The following is a 16,920-nucleotide window of genomic DNA, read 5'->3' as shown; positions in this document are numbered from 1 at the left end:
CATTCATGGTGCTTCTGCTGTCATGATCAAACCCTCACTAATATACACTGTAAAATGGTGAAATGATTGTCCTTAAGAAAAAATCATAAGCAATGGGTCACTTAAGCAATTGAGTTTCTATTGTCAATTCTTATTTTCCTTATGTTTCTTATTTATTTATTTATTTATTTATTTTAATTTATTTATTTGACAGAGAGAGAGAGACACAGTGAGAGAGGGAACACAAGCAGGGAGAGTGGGAGAGGGAGAAGCAGGCTTCCCACAGAGCAGGGAGCCCGATGTGGGGCTCGATCCCAGGACCCTGGGATCATGACCTGAGCCGAAGGCAGACGCTTAACGACTGAGCCACCCAGGCACCCCTGTTTCTTATTTATTTCTACATAATATTTAAGTTTAAAAAATATTTTAGATGTTGAAAGTGGGAAAGGTTTAAAATGCCATTTTCCTTAACAAATGCCAGGTGAGGGCCTATATGAAGGCGAGTTAGACAGTGGACTAAGTTTTCTAGCTGCTCTGAGATATAGAGACAAATTTCTTAGGTGCCTTAGGATGCAGGACAGCCTGGCCAATTTTTGTAAGTGTTCTCCATGCTAGCAGGGGAATGAGATGAAGGGATCAGGGAGTTCAGAGAAGGTTAGTATGCATGCATTGAAGGAAAAATGGAGTAGGCCTGGAGCTAGGGTTAAGCTGGGGAGGGACGACCAAAAGATGATGCTCAAGCTCCAGTTAGTTGTCATTAGCTTCTAAACCTAAAATTCATTTGTTTGACATTTCTGAAATTTGTCCTGTTTCCTGAGCATGGTCAGTATGACTTGCCAGTTCTTAGAAGTGTGAATGTCATAAATTCCACTTTCTATTTTAAAAGAGGGAGGGAGGATAAGTAGGAAGAAAGAGGGATATGCAGTGACTTAGCAGAGAAAGAGCTTCTGATTATGGAGAGCCTTTGGGTTAAGACCTTTAACTGCGGACAGACTGTTTGAAGTAAAGTTAAAAAAAAACTGACCTTATCAAATAAATATTTATGAGACAATATCCTAGCCTCATGGAATTTATTTTCTGTGGTAGGGGAAAGTATGCAAATGTAAACAAACAAATATGTAATTTCAGGTGTTACAAAATGCTATAAAGAAAAATAAGACAAAAAAAGAAAAAGGAGGGATGCGATGGGTGGGGTTCTCTCTTAGGAGATGATTTAATATTATATATTAAATTTTCTACACACAGTACAGTTGGCTCTTGAAAATGCGGGGGTTAGGGGCACTGACCCCCTGTGCAGTCAATAATCTGTATATAACTGTTACTCCCCCAAAACTTAGCTATTCATACCTTAGAGTTGATTGGACTCCTTACTGATAACATGAACAGTTGATTAACATATATTTTGTATGTTACATGTATCATATACTATATTTTTACAGTAAACTAGAGAAAAATGTTATTGAGAAAATCATAAGAGAAAATGCATTTGCAGTACAGTACTGGAAAAAAGCCACAAATAAGTGGACCTGTACAGTTCAAATCTGTGTTCAAGGGTCAACTGTATGCAATAAATATTATAATAAACATAACCACAGATATATCTTATAAATACAAGGGGAAAAGATTCATGTATTTCCATGATAGATCAAACTGCATATATTTACATAAATCATAATGAGCTTATGTATAGACCAATGAAACTTACCCTGTAGAAAGCACTGGTCAAAGGGAGCAATGCTGCAGCAATGTTATATTCTTCTAAACTTGAACAATCCTTAAACAAAACAAAGAGAAATGAGCATAATTAGGACACTTACCAGAAATCACAAAAATATGGAAACAAAAATCTAGGATACACTGTTTACTGTCTTATGGGGTTTTTACTTTTATTCCAAATTGTCACTAATTCTTACTTAAGTAAATTTGAAAAAAAAAACTGTCCTTGAAGCACATTATTTTAGAAATGAGATAAAAATACATTTGAGAAAGACTCTTTTAAAGTTTTTATTTAAATTCCAGTTAGTTAACATACAGTGCAATATTAGTTTCAGGCGTACAATGTAGTGATTCACCACTTCTATACAATGCCAGGTGCTCATTACAGCAAGTGTACCGCTTAATCCCCATCACCTATTTCACCCATCTCCCCACCTACCTCCCCTCTGGTAACCATTCATTTGTTCTCTAAAGTTAAGTAAGAGTCTGTTTCTTGGTTTCTCTCCCTCTCTCTTTTCCTTTGTTTGTTTGCTTATTTTGTTTCTTCAATTCCACATGAATGAACTCATATGGTATTTGTTTTTCTCTGACTGACTTATTTCACTTAGCATAATACTGTCTAGCTCCATCCATGTTATTGCAAATGGCAAGATTTCATTCTTTTTTATGGCTGAGTAATATTCCAATGCATGTGTGCATGCGTGTGTATGTATGTACACACACACCCCCCAACTTCTTTTTTATCCATTCATCAGTCAATGGACACGGGTTCCTTCCATAGTTTGGTTATTAAAAATAATGCTGCTATAAACATCAGGTGCATGTATCCCTTTGAATTAGTATTTTTGTATTCTTTGGATAAATACCTAAGTAGTACAATTGCTGGATCATAGGGTAGTTCTATTTTTAACTTTCTGAGGAAACTCCATACTGTTTTCCAGAGTGGCTGCACCAGTTTGCATTCCCACCAACAGCGCAAGAGGTTCCCCTTTCTCCACATCCTTGCCAGCACCTGTTATTTTTGGGTTTTATATTTTAGCCCTTCTGACTGGTGTGAAGTGATTCTCATTGTAGTTTTGATTTGTATTTCCCTGATGATGAGTGAGGTTGAGCATCTTTTCATGTGGCTGTTGGCCATCTGTATGTCTTCTCTGGAGAAATGTCTGTTCATGTCTTTTGACCACTTTTTAATTGGTTTATTCATTTTTTAGGGGTCGAGTTTGACAAGTTCTTTATATACTGTGGATACTTACCTTTTATCAGATATGCATTTGCAACTATCTTCTCCCATTCTGAAGGTTGCCTTTTAGTTTTGTTGATTGTTTCCTTCGCTGTGCAGAAGTGTTTTATTTTGATGAAGTCCCTCCCAATAGTTTGTTTTTGCTTTTGTTTCCCTTGCCTCCAGAGACATAACTAGTAAGAAGCCGCTACAGCCAATGTCAAAAAGGTTACTGCCTCTGCTGTCCTCTAGGACTTTTATGGTTTCAAGTCTCATATTTAGGTCTTTAATCCATTACTTTTGTGTATGGTGTAAGAGAGTGGTTCAGTTTCATTCTTCTGCATGTCACTGTCCAGTTTTCCCAACACCATTTGTGGAAGAGACTCTTTTTCCCATTGGATATTCTTTCCTGCTTTATGGAAGATTAACTGACTACATACAGTTGTGGGTTCATTTCTGGGTTTTCTATTCTGTTCTATTGACCTAGGTGGCTATTTTTGTGCCAGTATCATATTGTCCTGATGACGACAGCTTTGTAATATAGCTTGAAGTTCGAAATTGTGATGCCTCCAGCTTTGCTTTTTTTCTTTTCTTTTCTTCTTCAAGGCTGCTTTGGCTACTTGGGGTCTTTTGTGGTTCCATACAAATTTTAGGATTGTTTATTCTAGCTCTGCAAAAAATGCTGATGGTATTTTACAGGGATTGCAATTAAACGTGTAGATTGCTTTGGGTAGCATAGACACTTTAACAATATTTGTTCTTCCAATCCATGAGCATGAATGTCTTTCCATTTCTTTGTGTTCTCTTCAATTTGTTTCATCAATGCTCTATAGTCTTCAGAATACTGATCTTTCACCTCTTTGGTTAGGTTTATTCCTATTATCTTATTGTTTTTGGTGCATTTGTAAATGGGATTGATTCCTTAATTTCTTTTTCTGCTGCTTCATTATTGGTGTATAAAAATGCAACAGATTTCTGTACATTGATTTTGTGTCCTGTGACTTTACTGAATTTGTGTATCAGTTCTAGCAGTTTTTTTGGTGGAGTCTTTTGGGTTTTCTATATAGTGTATCATATCATCTGCAAATAGTGAAAGTTTTACTTCTTCCTTATCAGTGTGGATGCCTTTTATTTCTTTTTGTTGTCAATTAATGTAGCTAGGACTTCCAGTACTATGTTAAATAACATGGTGAGAGTGGACATCCCTCTCTTGTTCCTGACCATAGAGGAAAAGTGATCAGTTTTTCCCACTGAGGATGATATGAACTGTGGGTTTTTCATATATGTCCTTCATTACATTGAGGTATGTTCCCTCTAAACCTACTTTGAGGGTTTTTATCATGAATGGATGATGGATTTTGTACTTTGTCAAATGCTTTTTCTCCATCTACTGAAATGATCATATGGTTCTTATCCCTTCTTTTATTAATGTGGTGTATCACATTGATTGTGAATACTGAACTGCCCTCGCAACCCAGGAATAAATCCTACTTGATCATGGTGAATGATTTCTTTAATGTATTGCTGGATTCAGCTTGCTAATATTTTACTGAGAATTTTTGCATCCAAGTTCATCAGGGATTGGCTTGTAGTTCTCTTTTTTAGTGGAGTATATATCTGGTTTTGGTATTAGGGTAATGCTGGCTTCATAGAATGAATTTGGAAGTTTTCCTTCCTTTTCTATGTTTTGGAATATTTGAGAAGAATAGGCATTAACTATTCTTTAAATATTTGGTAGAATTCACCACTGAAACCTCTGGCCCTGGACTTTAGTTTGTTGGGAGTTTCTTGATTATTGATCAAATTTCTTTGCTGGTTATTGGTCTGTTCACGTTTCCTATTTCTTCATGTTTCAGTTTTGGTAGTTTATATGTTTGTAGGAATTATTTTCATACACTACTGGTGAGCAGCTACCTTTACTTTCCTGTTTTATAAAGATTGTGTTAAAAGCTGTGTAATTTATAAAAAAAAAAAACTTTTGGAGGGGGTTTTAGTGCATTTACTATATTTCACTGACTCTAAGATACACATTTTTTTTTCACACTTTAACTTCTCCAAGACTGGAATCCATCTTATAACTAGCTGGAAATTTTTCTGTCTTAGTGTTGAATACAAAGGGTAATTTGTTATTGATCAGGCAAGAAATGTTACCAATGCCAAAACTCATTGAGTTTTGAAATGTTGGGGAATGGGATATCAGAAAATCTCAGTGGAAATGTAAAACAGCGGAGCTGCTAGGAAAACAGTATGGCATTTCCTCAAAAATTGAAAAATAGAATTACCATATGATCCAACTATATATCCAAAACAACAGTGACTTGAACAGATATTTATACATTCATGTTCACAGAGGCATTATTCACAATAGCCAAAAGATGAAAGCAACCCAATCCTTGGTTCTGCAAGGAAACATACCTAAAAGGTTTCCACAGGAATGGTAAGGGGAGTGTACTCAAACTTACACAAACACTAGTTTTACAGAGTATTGAAAGCTTTTATTTGTGGGGAGTTGGAAATTGGGAAAATGCTGGGTAAACAAAATTAAATCAGGTGCCCTTGTTTTTTTATTTTTTATTTTTAAAGATTTTATTTGAGAGAGAGAGAGAGAAAGAGAAGGCATGAGCGGGGGTGGAGTGGGCAAAGGGAGAAGCAGACTCCCCACTGAGCAAGGAGCCTGATGCGGGGCTCCATCCCAGGAACCTGGGATCATGACCTGAGCGAAAGGCCGACGCTTAACCGACTGAGCCACCCAGGTACCCTTCTTGTTTGTTTTTTAAAAAACTGTAGGACTTCTCAGGGTTTTTAAACTGGGACTGTATGGAGAAAATTTGGTTGGCAGCATTTCCAAACTGAATTTGACTAAGAACATTTTTTAAGAAAGCAGTTGAAAATATATTTTGGAAAAATGATGATTCAATATCATCAAAAATCTGAGAGAATTCCAACCAAAAGATCACTTTAAAACTTGTTATGGACTTTTATTTATTTATTTATTTATTTATTTATTTATTTATTTATTTTAAGATTTATTTGTTAGAGAGAGAGAGCAGGGCGAGGAGTGTTATGGACTTTTACTTCTTTTTTTTTTTTAAATTTAACTAACATAAAATATCCTATCACTTTCAGGGGTATCATAGTAATTCAATATTTTTCTACATTACCAAATGATTCCTATGATGAGGCTAGTTAGTATCACCAAAGAAGTTATTATAATATTGACTAAATTCCTCATGATGTATATTATATCCCCATGACTTATTTTATAACTGGATGTTGATATATCTCTTAATCCCCCCCTTCACCTATTTTGCCTACAAGCCAACCAATCTCCCCTCTAGTAACCAACAATTTGTTTCCTGTATCTGAGTCTGTTTCTGTTTTGTTTATTCATTGGTACTGTTTTTTAAATTCTACATATAAGTGAAATCATACAATATTTGTCTTTCTCTGCCTGATTTATTTCACTTAGCATAATACACTCTAGGTCCATCCTTGTCACAAATGGCAAAATTTCATTCTTTTCTCTTTCTCACACACACCACATCTTCTTTATCTGTTAATCTACTGAGGGACACTTAGGCTGCTTCCATATCCTGGCTATTGTAAATAATGCTGCTATGAACAGAGGAGTGCATATATCTCTTCAGATTGGTGTTTTCGCTTTCTTTGGATAAATATCCAGCAGCAAAACTGCTGGCTCATATGGTAGTTCTATTTTTAATTTTTTCAGGAACCTCCATACTGTTTTCCATAATGGTTCCATTTCCTACTAACAGTGTAAGAGGGTTTCCTCTCCTCCACATCCCTACTAATACTTTTATTCTTGGACTTTTTCTTGACTTTGGTTAATTTCATATTTGACACTTTTGTTGAACAATTAAAAAATGCTAGATAAAATATTTTAAAAATTTTAATGCAAAGCAATGAACTGGCAAGAAACTAATGAACACTCAGACCAAACTGTAAGTTAAGTGGAACCTGGAGTGGTAAACAGAGCACTGAAGTAAAATTTTACCTCAGAAGCAGCTTTTGAGCAAAGTGAATTTGAATATTAGTTTTGAACAACTAAAGGACTCAAAGGATAGGAAACAAAGCCCAGTGCTTGCTGGGCTTGTAGGAAGTCCATTAGGAGAGCTACCATAAAGCTGGGACCCCTAGAGCCACCTAGGACACCAGATAAAAAGTCTGAGATATAAAAAAGACAATTCCGCAAGGAAACTGATAAATATGTGGGTAAACCTAAACATACAGTGACCTAAAACAATGACAATATGTCTTTTGGTATTAAAGAAAATTAAGATACAAGTAACAAAATCAACCACAGTAGCACAGAAATTGTGAGGTGGTAGTCTGGAATTGGATTTTGATAAAGTGAGCATTTAAAATTTTCTGTATTATTGCCAAAGGAATATAGAATGGGTTACAACTTCCAATCTAATGGAGAAAAAAATGGAGAGGAAAACAAACATGAAAACTTATAACCCGAAGGAAAGCCAGAAAGAGGAAAAGAAACCCCCAAGGCGAAACAATCAGAAAATAACAAAATAAGATGATAGAAATAAAAAAAAATGTAATAGCCAAAATAAACTGAATATTCTGGCTAAAAGGCAAAGATTGTCATTGAATAAAAAGCTAGAGTCCAAATATTTGTTGTTTAAAAGGATATTACCTGTAACTTAAGAATACACATAACATAATAAAAAATTATTAAAAAAAAGAATACACAAAAGTTACAAGGATGGAGAAAAAGATGTACTAAGCAAATACCAAAAGAAGTTGAGATAGCTATATTAACAATCATACAAAAAAAATCATACAAAATAATCTTAAGGAAAGAGGTATTACAAGAAATAAAAAGAAGCATTATATAAAATAGCTCAACTAATCAGAAAGATATAACAATTTTAAATGTGTATACACTTAATTAACTTACCCTTCATCTAAAAACACATTAAGCAAAAATTGACAGACATTTAAAAAATATAAATTCACAATCGCATTGAGAGATTTTAATATACCACTGTCAATATTTAATACCTCAAGCAGGTAGGAAAAATCAGTACAGAAGATTTTTTTAAAAGAGCTAATGGATATATACAGAACACTATATACAAAAGTCTACTTGGATCTATTTATACTCTAACCCTGTACCTGTAACTGTTCAGATGGATTTGGGAAACCTGACTTCATACTAGGCCATCAAATAAGTCTCAGTAAATTTCAGAAGATTAATAACACATAGATATGGTTATCAGACCATAATACAATTAAATTAAAAATCAGTAATAAAGTAAAATACTTAAAATTGTACCTGGCACATAGCAAATATTCAATATATTTTTTTATTATCACTGAGGTTAGGAAATACTTAGCATAGCACACTACATGGTAATTACCGATTTACTTTTCTGTCTCCTTACTAAACCATTAGCTCTTTGACAGTATTTTTACAGCAGTGAATAAGAAGCAGTATCAATGTTTATGGAAAGCTGATGAATGATTTATACCATTTCCAGACTTTCACAAAGCAGAAAGATCAGGAGAAACAAGTTATCTTGCTAAGCCTTAGATTTCCAGAATGAGTGTTGAGAGTAGTTAGCAGGATATTCCTTTGAATAACAATTTTCATTCATTCAACAAGTATTATCTAAATGAACTCAGGAAACTATGCCAAGAGGGAAAACGTATGACAAATAAGAACACATTTTATAGAGCTGAGATAAATCCATGGCTGAATGGAACACATCCTTAAAATACGAGGGACAACCATATTCATCCATGATGCATCTTTGGAAATGATTGCTGGAGTCAGGTTATGGGTTGGATAGATCTTAACTTAGATCAAGTGATCTTTAGTTTTAAATTCAGGAACATGAATTTTAGATACAAAAAGAGTGACTAATAGAACTATCAGAGTAATGTCTCTCAGTCACACCAGTAGAAAAGAGTGTGTGCTGGAAAGAGAGGAAGAAAAGGAGTGGAGGACAGAGGCAAAGAGGAAAGGAGAAGGGGGGTAGAAAGAGAGAGAGACAGAGAAAGGAGGAAGGGAGGGAGGGAGAGGGGGAGGAGGAAGAATATGAATCAATCAGAACTCATTTCAAAGAAAATGAGATAATCAACTGAGAGATGATTTTGAACGCAGTAATTACCTTGGAGTCACATTTAGGTTTTTATTTTAAGATACAGTCAGGCTGGGAAAACTAGATATCTACATGCAGAAGAATGAAACTGAACCCCTTTCTTATACTATACACAAAAATCAACTCAAAATGGATTAAAGACCTGAATGTAAGACCTGACACTGTAAAACTCCTAGGAGAAAACATTAGTGATAAGCTTCTTGATATATATCTAGGCAATAATTTTTTGGATTTGTTACCAAAAACAAAGGCAACAAAAGCAAAAACAAACAAGTAGACTACATAAAAAGCTCTGCACAGCAAAGGAAATGATCAATACAATGAAAAGGCAACCTATGCAATGGGAGAAAATATATGCAAATCACATATCCAGTAAGGGGTTATTTTCCAAGATATTCAAGGAACCCATACAATGCAATAGCAAAACAAATAAACAAAAAAACAATAAAAAAAAACCCCCAAATAACCCAACTGAAAAATGTGTAAAGGAACAAAACAGACATTTTTCTAAAGAAGATATACAAATGGCCAACGGTTACATGAAAAGGTACTCAACATTATTAATCATCAGGGAGATGCATATCAAAGCCACAACAAAATATCACTTCATACCTATTAGAATGGCTATTATCAGAAAGACAAGTAATTACAGGTGCTGGTGAGTATGTAGAATATACTGCTGGTGGGAATGTAAGTTGGTATAGCTATTATGGAATACAATAGGGAGGTTCCTCAAGAAATTAAAAATATGAGTACCATATGATCCAGAATCCCACTTCTGGGTATATATCCAAAGGGAAGGAAATCCTTATTTTGAAGAGATATCTGTATTTCCATGTTCATTGCAGCATTATTCACAATAACCAAGGTATGGAAACAACCTAAGTGTCCATCAATGGATGACTAGATAAAGAAAATGTGGTATAACTTACAATGGAATACTGTTGAGCCTTAAAAAGAAGGAAATCCTGCTATTTGCAACAACATGGATGAATCTAGAGGGTATTACAGTAAGTGAAATACGCCGGACAGAGAAAGACAAATACTGCATGACATTACTTAGAGGTGGAACTTAAAAAAATATGTTGAACTCAGTAACAGAGTAGAATGGGGTGGTTGCCAGGGGTTGCGGTGTGTGGGAAATGGGTAAAGATTGCTAAAAGGGTACAAATTTAATTGTAAGATAATAAGGTCTCAGGATCTTATGTATAACATGGTGACTACAGTTGATAATACTATATTGTATAAATGAAATTTGCTAAGATAATAGAACTTAAGCATTCTTACCCCCCAAAAAGGTAAATATATGAATATGTGAAGTGATAGATATGTTAATTAACTCAACTGTGGCAATCCTTTCACAATATATAAATTGTCATGTGGTACCTTTTAAATATATTACAATTTTGTCAATTATACCTCCATAAAGCTGGAAAAAAATATATAGTCAGGCCATGTAGGAAAACATCACACCATTTTCCTATATGGTTTCACCCACTGTATGTTTTCTACCATTTCCATGGATTTTATAAAATAATCCCAGAACACGGCAAAAAGCGTGAATCATCTTTTTCTTCCTTTTTCCTCACTCCCTTGCTTAGGACACCGCTATGCACAAGAATGTCATCCCCTGTGTCCTAGCACATCTGAGTTTCTTTAACAGAAATGCCTTGCGTGTTTCTGAAGACTGTCATGAGGCCCAAGGCAATAAAATTCAACAGACTTGAGCTGTAATCTTCTCCTAAGGAAATGGTTGGGATGCCAAGATGCCTTTTGACTTTGATTTCACAGCAGGGCTTCATTTGTAAGGATGCTGTCCAAACTTTAAATGACAACAGCTGTGATATGAAGCCCCACACACTCATTTATAAAAATTTCCCACAAATTAAAAAAAATTAAACAATGGGGATTTTCAATCCATGACCAATTAGCAGGGACCAGGCAATCATAAAACATTTAGGAGCTATTTATTATCATACAAAATGTTTACACATTGTAGTGCATGTCTCAAACCTGAGCGCCAGTCAAATGCTGATTGCAAAATATAAATATAAAATTCTTTGCAAATCACATTAGAGACATTCTAAGTTAATTAGGTTGAAAAATGGAAAAATTTTAAAACAATAAGCCTAAAACTATTGACATAGCAATAGCATTCCGGAATAGTGCAGTTATCTGTTGGGCAATCAGTCCATAAATACACATCCTGAAGTCCCCTGTGCTTTGGCCACATAATAGCAATGTAGTTGCAGACATAACAGGCAATTTATAAACTTGCAAGGACTTGAATACTTATACATGTTTTATTCTGAACTTTATGTAGTTTACCTTTAATTTTCCTGCTACAATTGAAGAGGGAGCCCTGCAATCTTAATTTCCCAATACCCTCAATTATTTCATACTTTTAATCTGCATACCTTTGAACTGTCATGGCCCAGCATTCCTATTTCACAAAACTTTGGAATCTCTCAAAAATAGAATAAATATTAAAGAAAAATGAGGTTGAAAGGCATAATTTCTTATAGAACTATAGAACTAACTTTTCTTTAGAGTTTAGATTAGACACAACTCAGAAAAAATTTTTTTTGAATTGTCCAAAATACTGAGAAATTTACTTATATTTTCTACATAGGGACAAAAATTAAAACTACCACAGCCAAAAATACCTCTTTATATCATATTCCTCTCCTGCTCAAAAATCCCTGACCATTACAGAATAATGACCAAACTCTTGTGCCAGGCTTGTCAGCCCTCCATGGTGTGGACCTATCTCCAAAACCAACCGACCAAATTGGCCCTCTTACTACAAGCCAGCTCTAGCCAGTCTGCTTTATCTATCACCTATTCCACATCATAGTAATTCCTACCACATCTAATATCCCTAGGAATACCTTCCATGTCTTCCATGCCTTGCTTTGTCATTTACACTCTTGTCCCTTGGCACCTCCATATGATGTCCCCATATGTTCCTACCCTTTCCAAATACAGTTCTAAGCACAAAATAATCAAAAGGACTTTTACTATAGTTTCAGCCTCAGGTTATATTTTAATACTAAATTAATTTATACAACCATAGAGAATGTATCATAATTTTGAACACTATGGTTATTTAATATGTACCATGACTCCCCCTGGGATAGAAGGTAAATGCTAGGCTAGACAAATAATATCAATCTTTGTTACAAGTTTTTGAGTGAATGTCTCAAGTCTGCTTCAATTTTATATGCTAGGAAACCGGAACACTGCACCTGGCTATGGTAATAATAGCTAACATTTATTGAGTGCTTATGAAGTTTCAGACATGTTTTAAGTATGAATTTACATAAATTATTTCATCTAATTTTCATATCTCTACAAGGTAGATACTATAATTATATCCATTTTGTTGATGAAGGAACTGAGGCTCTCAGAAGTCAGAAGGCTACAAATGGCAGAGCCAGAATTCGAACCCAGGTAGTCTTACTCCAGGATTTGTGCTTTAAACCTCTGTCCTCTTGTCTCTCAAATGCAGTAAGGTATGACATGGAATCTAAAAATGGCAGCTGTGGAAATATGTAATTCAGACTAAAGTAGAAATCTTCCAGTAATTATAAATAATATCCTCAAGAGCATTTGAAACTATATTACATCTATGAAAAAGCAACTGAAAATTTAAAAATGTGCTTGCTAAAGTTAAAATACAAAGGAAGGACTGGAAGATAATTTTTTTCTCATGGTATCCTTTTATTCCATCTCTATCTTCAGGAATTTGAAACAATTAATTAACACAGGGGATCAAGTCAAAGTTTCAAAAATAAACCTAACAGGAGTGCTACAAATAGAAAACAGAGAAAGTAGGTAGGAGAAAGTACAATAAATAATGAAAAGAAAATAATGACACTGGTGAGTGTCACATATGATGAAAAAAGGTATTTGTCAAAATGAGTAAAATGTTAGGTATAACGATACAAAGGAATACTAGATGAAAGTGAAAATGAATGAATGATAGGTATATCCAACATCACGGATGAATCAACCAAACACAGTTTTGATCCAAAGAATCAAGACAAAAAGAATACATCACCACTATCATCATTACCATCATCAAATTAGCCAATTCTGAAACATACCTTCTTTTTTTTAAACTTATCATTTTATTTTTTTTGAGTTATAACCTGATATTTTAATGAAGTATGTTCCATTTATTTATGTTATTCCTTTTTTTTAGAGGAATTTGTTATGTTAATCACCATACATTACATCATTAGTTTTGGATGTAGTGATCCATGATCCATTGTTTGCGTATAACACCCAGTGCTCCATGCAGAGCGTGCCCTCCTTAATACCCATCACCAGGCTAACACATTCCCCCCACCCCCCACCCCTCTAAAACCCTCAGTTTGTTTCTCAGAGTCCATAGTCTCTCATGGTTCATCTCCCCCTCCGATTTCCCCCCCTTCATTTTTCCCTTCCTACTATCTTCTTCTTTTTTTTCTTTTAACATATAATGTATTATTTGTTTCAGAGGTACAGGTCTGTGTGAATTGTGTAAGACTGTTGAAACATACCTTCTTGATTAACACTGGCCTCTATCTCTACTTATCCCATCAAATCGCATTAAGGTAAACATGTGCCAATACAATATAGGAGGTCATGAAATCTGCCATAGTGATGTCAAAGAACTGCTTAAATCAAATCATACTGACAGAGGAGAATCTAACAAAGTCCGATCAAGTAAAAAAAAGATAATGAGTTAGGTTAATTTTATATGTACATTAAAAGAAAACAATTTGATGTCAAAGTGATTAAGGGAGTCCCTTGGGAAAAATAATGAAGGCTTTAAATATTTTTGCAAAAATGATCTTTAGGAAAGTGCTTTATAGCCAAACACAAAGTAAGCCATCATATGATTCTGTTAGAAAAAATATTTTAAATAGCTTTTCCTCACCCAAAAGTCAGATTCATACTTTAGTTCTAAAATAATCAGCATATGGTGAAAATTGTAACCTAAATATTTTTAAAATAAAATTTTATATTTAAAAAAAAACAAACCCTTTCCCCACTATTTGGTATGAAACTTTAGTCCCTATTTTAAATGGATTTACTGGTGGTGATAATGAAAATTAGTTCCACTCTTATGGATCTAAAGGATTCAGGAGTAATGGTCTGTGTCTTATCTCTGTTTAATTCTCCAGTCTGGTGTCTGCAGAAACCAGATGCAGTTATTTAACAAAGATGTGTTGTCTTTGCTAAAGCAGATTATCAAGGCCTCGGGTATGTTGCATGCAACCATTGATTTGGCAAACATGTTCTTTTCTATCCCTATCAGAGAGGACAATCTGAAACAGTCTGCATTTATATGAAATGGACAATGGGAAACAGGATTATGCTAATTAAAACCCCTTCCATTCAAACTCCATGTGAAGAAATTTGGACCATTTGAACATCACATAGAATATTATATTTGTGGTACTACACTGATGACATCATGCTAATTAGGCTGGGTGAAAAAGAAGTGGCTACCATATTTGGAACTTTGGTAAGGCATATGAACACAGAGGATGGGAGATAAGCCTTATGAAGGTTCTGGCATTCTGGGACATCTCATTCAAAGTAAAGGATAATTTGCTGTATCTTATATCTCCCACTATGAGGAAGGAAGCACAACTTCTGATAGCCCTCTTCAGGTTATGCAGGCAGCATATTCTACATCTGGGACTACTGCTCTAGCTCATACCACATGATGCAAAAAGCTGCAGCTCTGAGTGGGGTTCAGAGCAATAAAGGGCTCTGTAGGAGATCCAGGAATTATAAGCCCTGACTGCTTCTCATCATACATAGTGACCCACTTGGAGAATTTGCACCTTCCATTAATATAACTCTGAGCTCTGCAAGGTTAGCAGTTCCAGTCCTCAAAGGAGGAATATTTCTACCAGGGGACAAAACAAGAATCTCATTAATCTATAAACTATACCTGTCACCAAGGCACTTGACTCCTAATGCCCAGGGACCAGCAGATAAGAAAAGAGTCATCATTTTGGCAGAGAGAAGTGGATTGAGTTAAAAGATTTTTATGAAGTAAAAATCAACATAACTTGATGTTGGAGATGAGGCGTCAAGGATGTCATAGGTTTTGGTTTATGTAACTGGATCAATGGTGGTACATTTACCAAGACTGGGAATAATGAAAAGGGATCAGGTTTTTAGGGTTGAGGGGTAGAGAAAACAGATATCATAAGTTCAGTTTGTAACTGAAATTGAAGTGTCTTTGAGACATGAAAATGAGATACCAGGTAGCAAGCTGGATATTTGGGTGTAGAGCTCAGAGGCAATGTTTGGGGGAGAGAAACAAATTTGCAAGTTAAGTTGTGGGTATGGAAGAGATCAATCTTTGAGAAGATATAGAATGAGACAAAAAAGGAATGTAAGGCTTTACAAATTAAAAGCCAACTGGAGAAGGATAAGCTTTCCAAGATGGAAAAGGACTGGCCAGGGAAGTAGGAGGATATGTAGGAAACGTTTCATCATGGAAGCCAAGGAAACAGAATGCTTCAAAAAGAAATTCTAAGTGATAAACAGCTTCCTCTATCTTCAAAGCAAAGAGAAGCTGGTGGACTTAACCGTGAAGAGATAACATTAATAATTAATATAGTTTACATAGTTTCAAGGTAGCTTTTATACTGTATTTTTTGTTTGCTTTCCTTTGCCCCTCTCCCCCCCAAAAGAGATATTTTAAGTAAGTTCCTGGGAGGAAAAAAGAAAGTAAATTATAAGTCTGCCATACTTAGAATGGCTAATCTGTCATATTTATTTATTTATTTATTTATTTATTTAAAAGATTTTATTTATTTGACAGAGCGAGAGAGGGAACATAAGCTCAGAGAGGGAGAGAGGGAGAAGCAGGCCTCCTGCCGAGCAAGGAGCCCGATATGGGGCTCGAACCCAGGACCTTGGGATCATGACCTGAGCCGAAGGCAGACGCTTAATGACTGAGCCACCCAGGCGCCCCTAATCTGTCATATTTAGAATGGCTAATAAAGAAATAAAACCTATTGAAAAAAGTCTTCTACATTAGAAAAGCCTTCATGTATGTAAGTGTAATTATAAAGAAAAACCAACAGTTCTTTTTAGTATTTTAAATCCATAAGTTACCATTATGCTACCTTTATAATATTAACAAAAGATAAAATAAAATACTTATATAACCAATTATCATAAATAACTAGAGATAATTTTCTACATGGTCTACATTGTGAAAATAATAAGATCAGAAAAACCTTACTTAGCTCTTAGTTTCAAGAATATTCTGAAATGGTAAGACTATAATTGCTCAGCAACAGTATTTATGAAAATCTTTTTGAAAGTCAAAAGCAGATTCCATACAATGAATGAAATACATGAAAGTTAGACTTAATTAACCACATCTAACCATCCTTAAAGATAAATAGGTAAGGAATTGTCAAGTCTGTGGTTAATTTTTTTTTTTTTTCTAAAGCACTGATAAGACAGACAGTAAAATGTGAAGTGTTACATACGGTTAGGATAGTAACATGAAAGCAGCCCTGGGAATCCTAAGAAAACAATGTATGAGTTCTGCACTTATTTCTTAATGACAACATAAAACTAGACCCTGGCCAGAGGATCAACCCCCTCCAGATTGGCTTTGGCTTTCTGAACCCCCACCCCCACTTTCACTGGCAAAGGTCAACAACAATAACCTCTTACTTGCTAACCAAATGGATTATGTTTAGACATTTAATTTAACCTCTATACCATTTGTTAAGATTAAACACATGCTTTTTTTTTTTCTAAACTACTTCCCTAAAAAAAAAAAGCCAAAAAACACCAAAACGCACAACCTTCCATCTCATTACAAAAGACATATGA

General features: G+C 34.9%; 1 protein-coding gene across 2 annotated transcripts in view; it reads right to left on the bottom strand.

Moving 5' to 3' along the window:
* The window catches only part of SBF2 (SET binding factor 2), a 467,799-nt gene that overhangs the window by 104,579 nt on the left and 346,300 nt on the right, over positions 1-16,920 (bottom strand). For both annotated transcript variants that reach the window (XM_028116744.2, XM_028116745.2), the window contains exon 17: positions 1,685-1,753. In XM_028116744.2, coding sequence (XP_027972545.1) covers positions 1,685-1,753 — 69 coding nt within the window. The remainder of the gene's footprint in view (positions 1-1,684; positions 1,754-16,920) is intronic.

Source organism: Eumetopias jubatus, unplaced genomic scaffold, assembly GCF_037043125.1.
Source record: "Eumetopias jubatus isolate StellerSeaLion01/CBP00866 unplaced genomic scaffold, mEumJub1_p1.0 scaffold_13, whole genome shotgun sequence".
Lineage (NCBI taxonomy): Eukaryota > Metazoa > Chordata > Mammalia > Carnivora > Otariidae > Eumetopias > Eumetopias jubatus.
The sequence above is the reverse complement of the archived record's forward strand: the minus strand, read 5'-3'. Positions and strand labels throughout refer to the sequence as shown.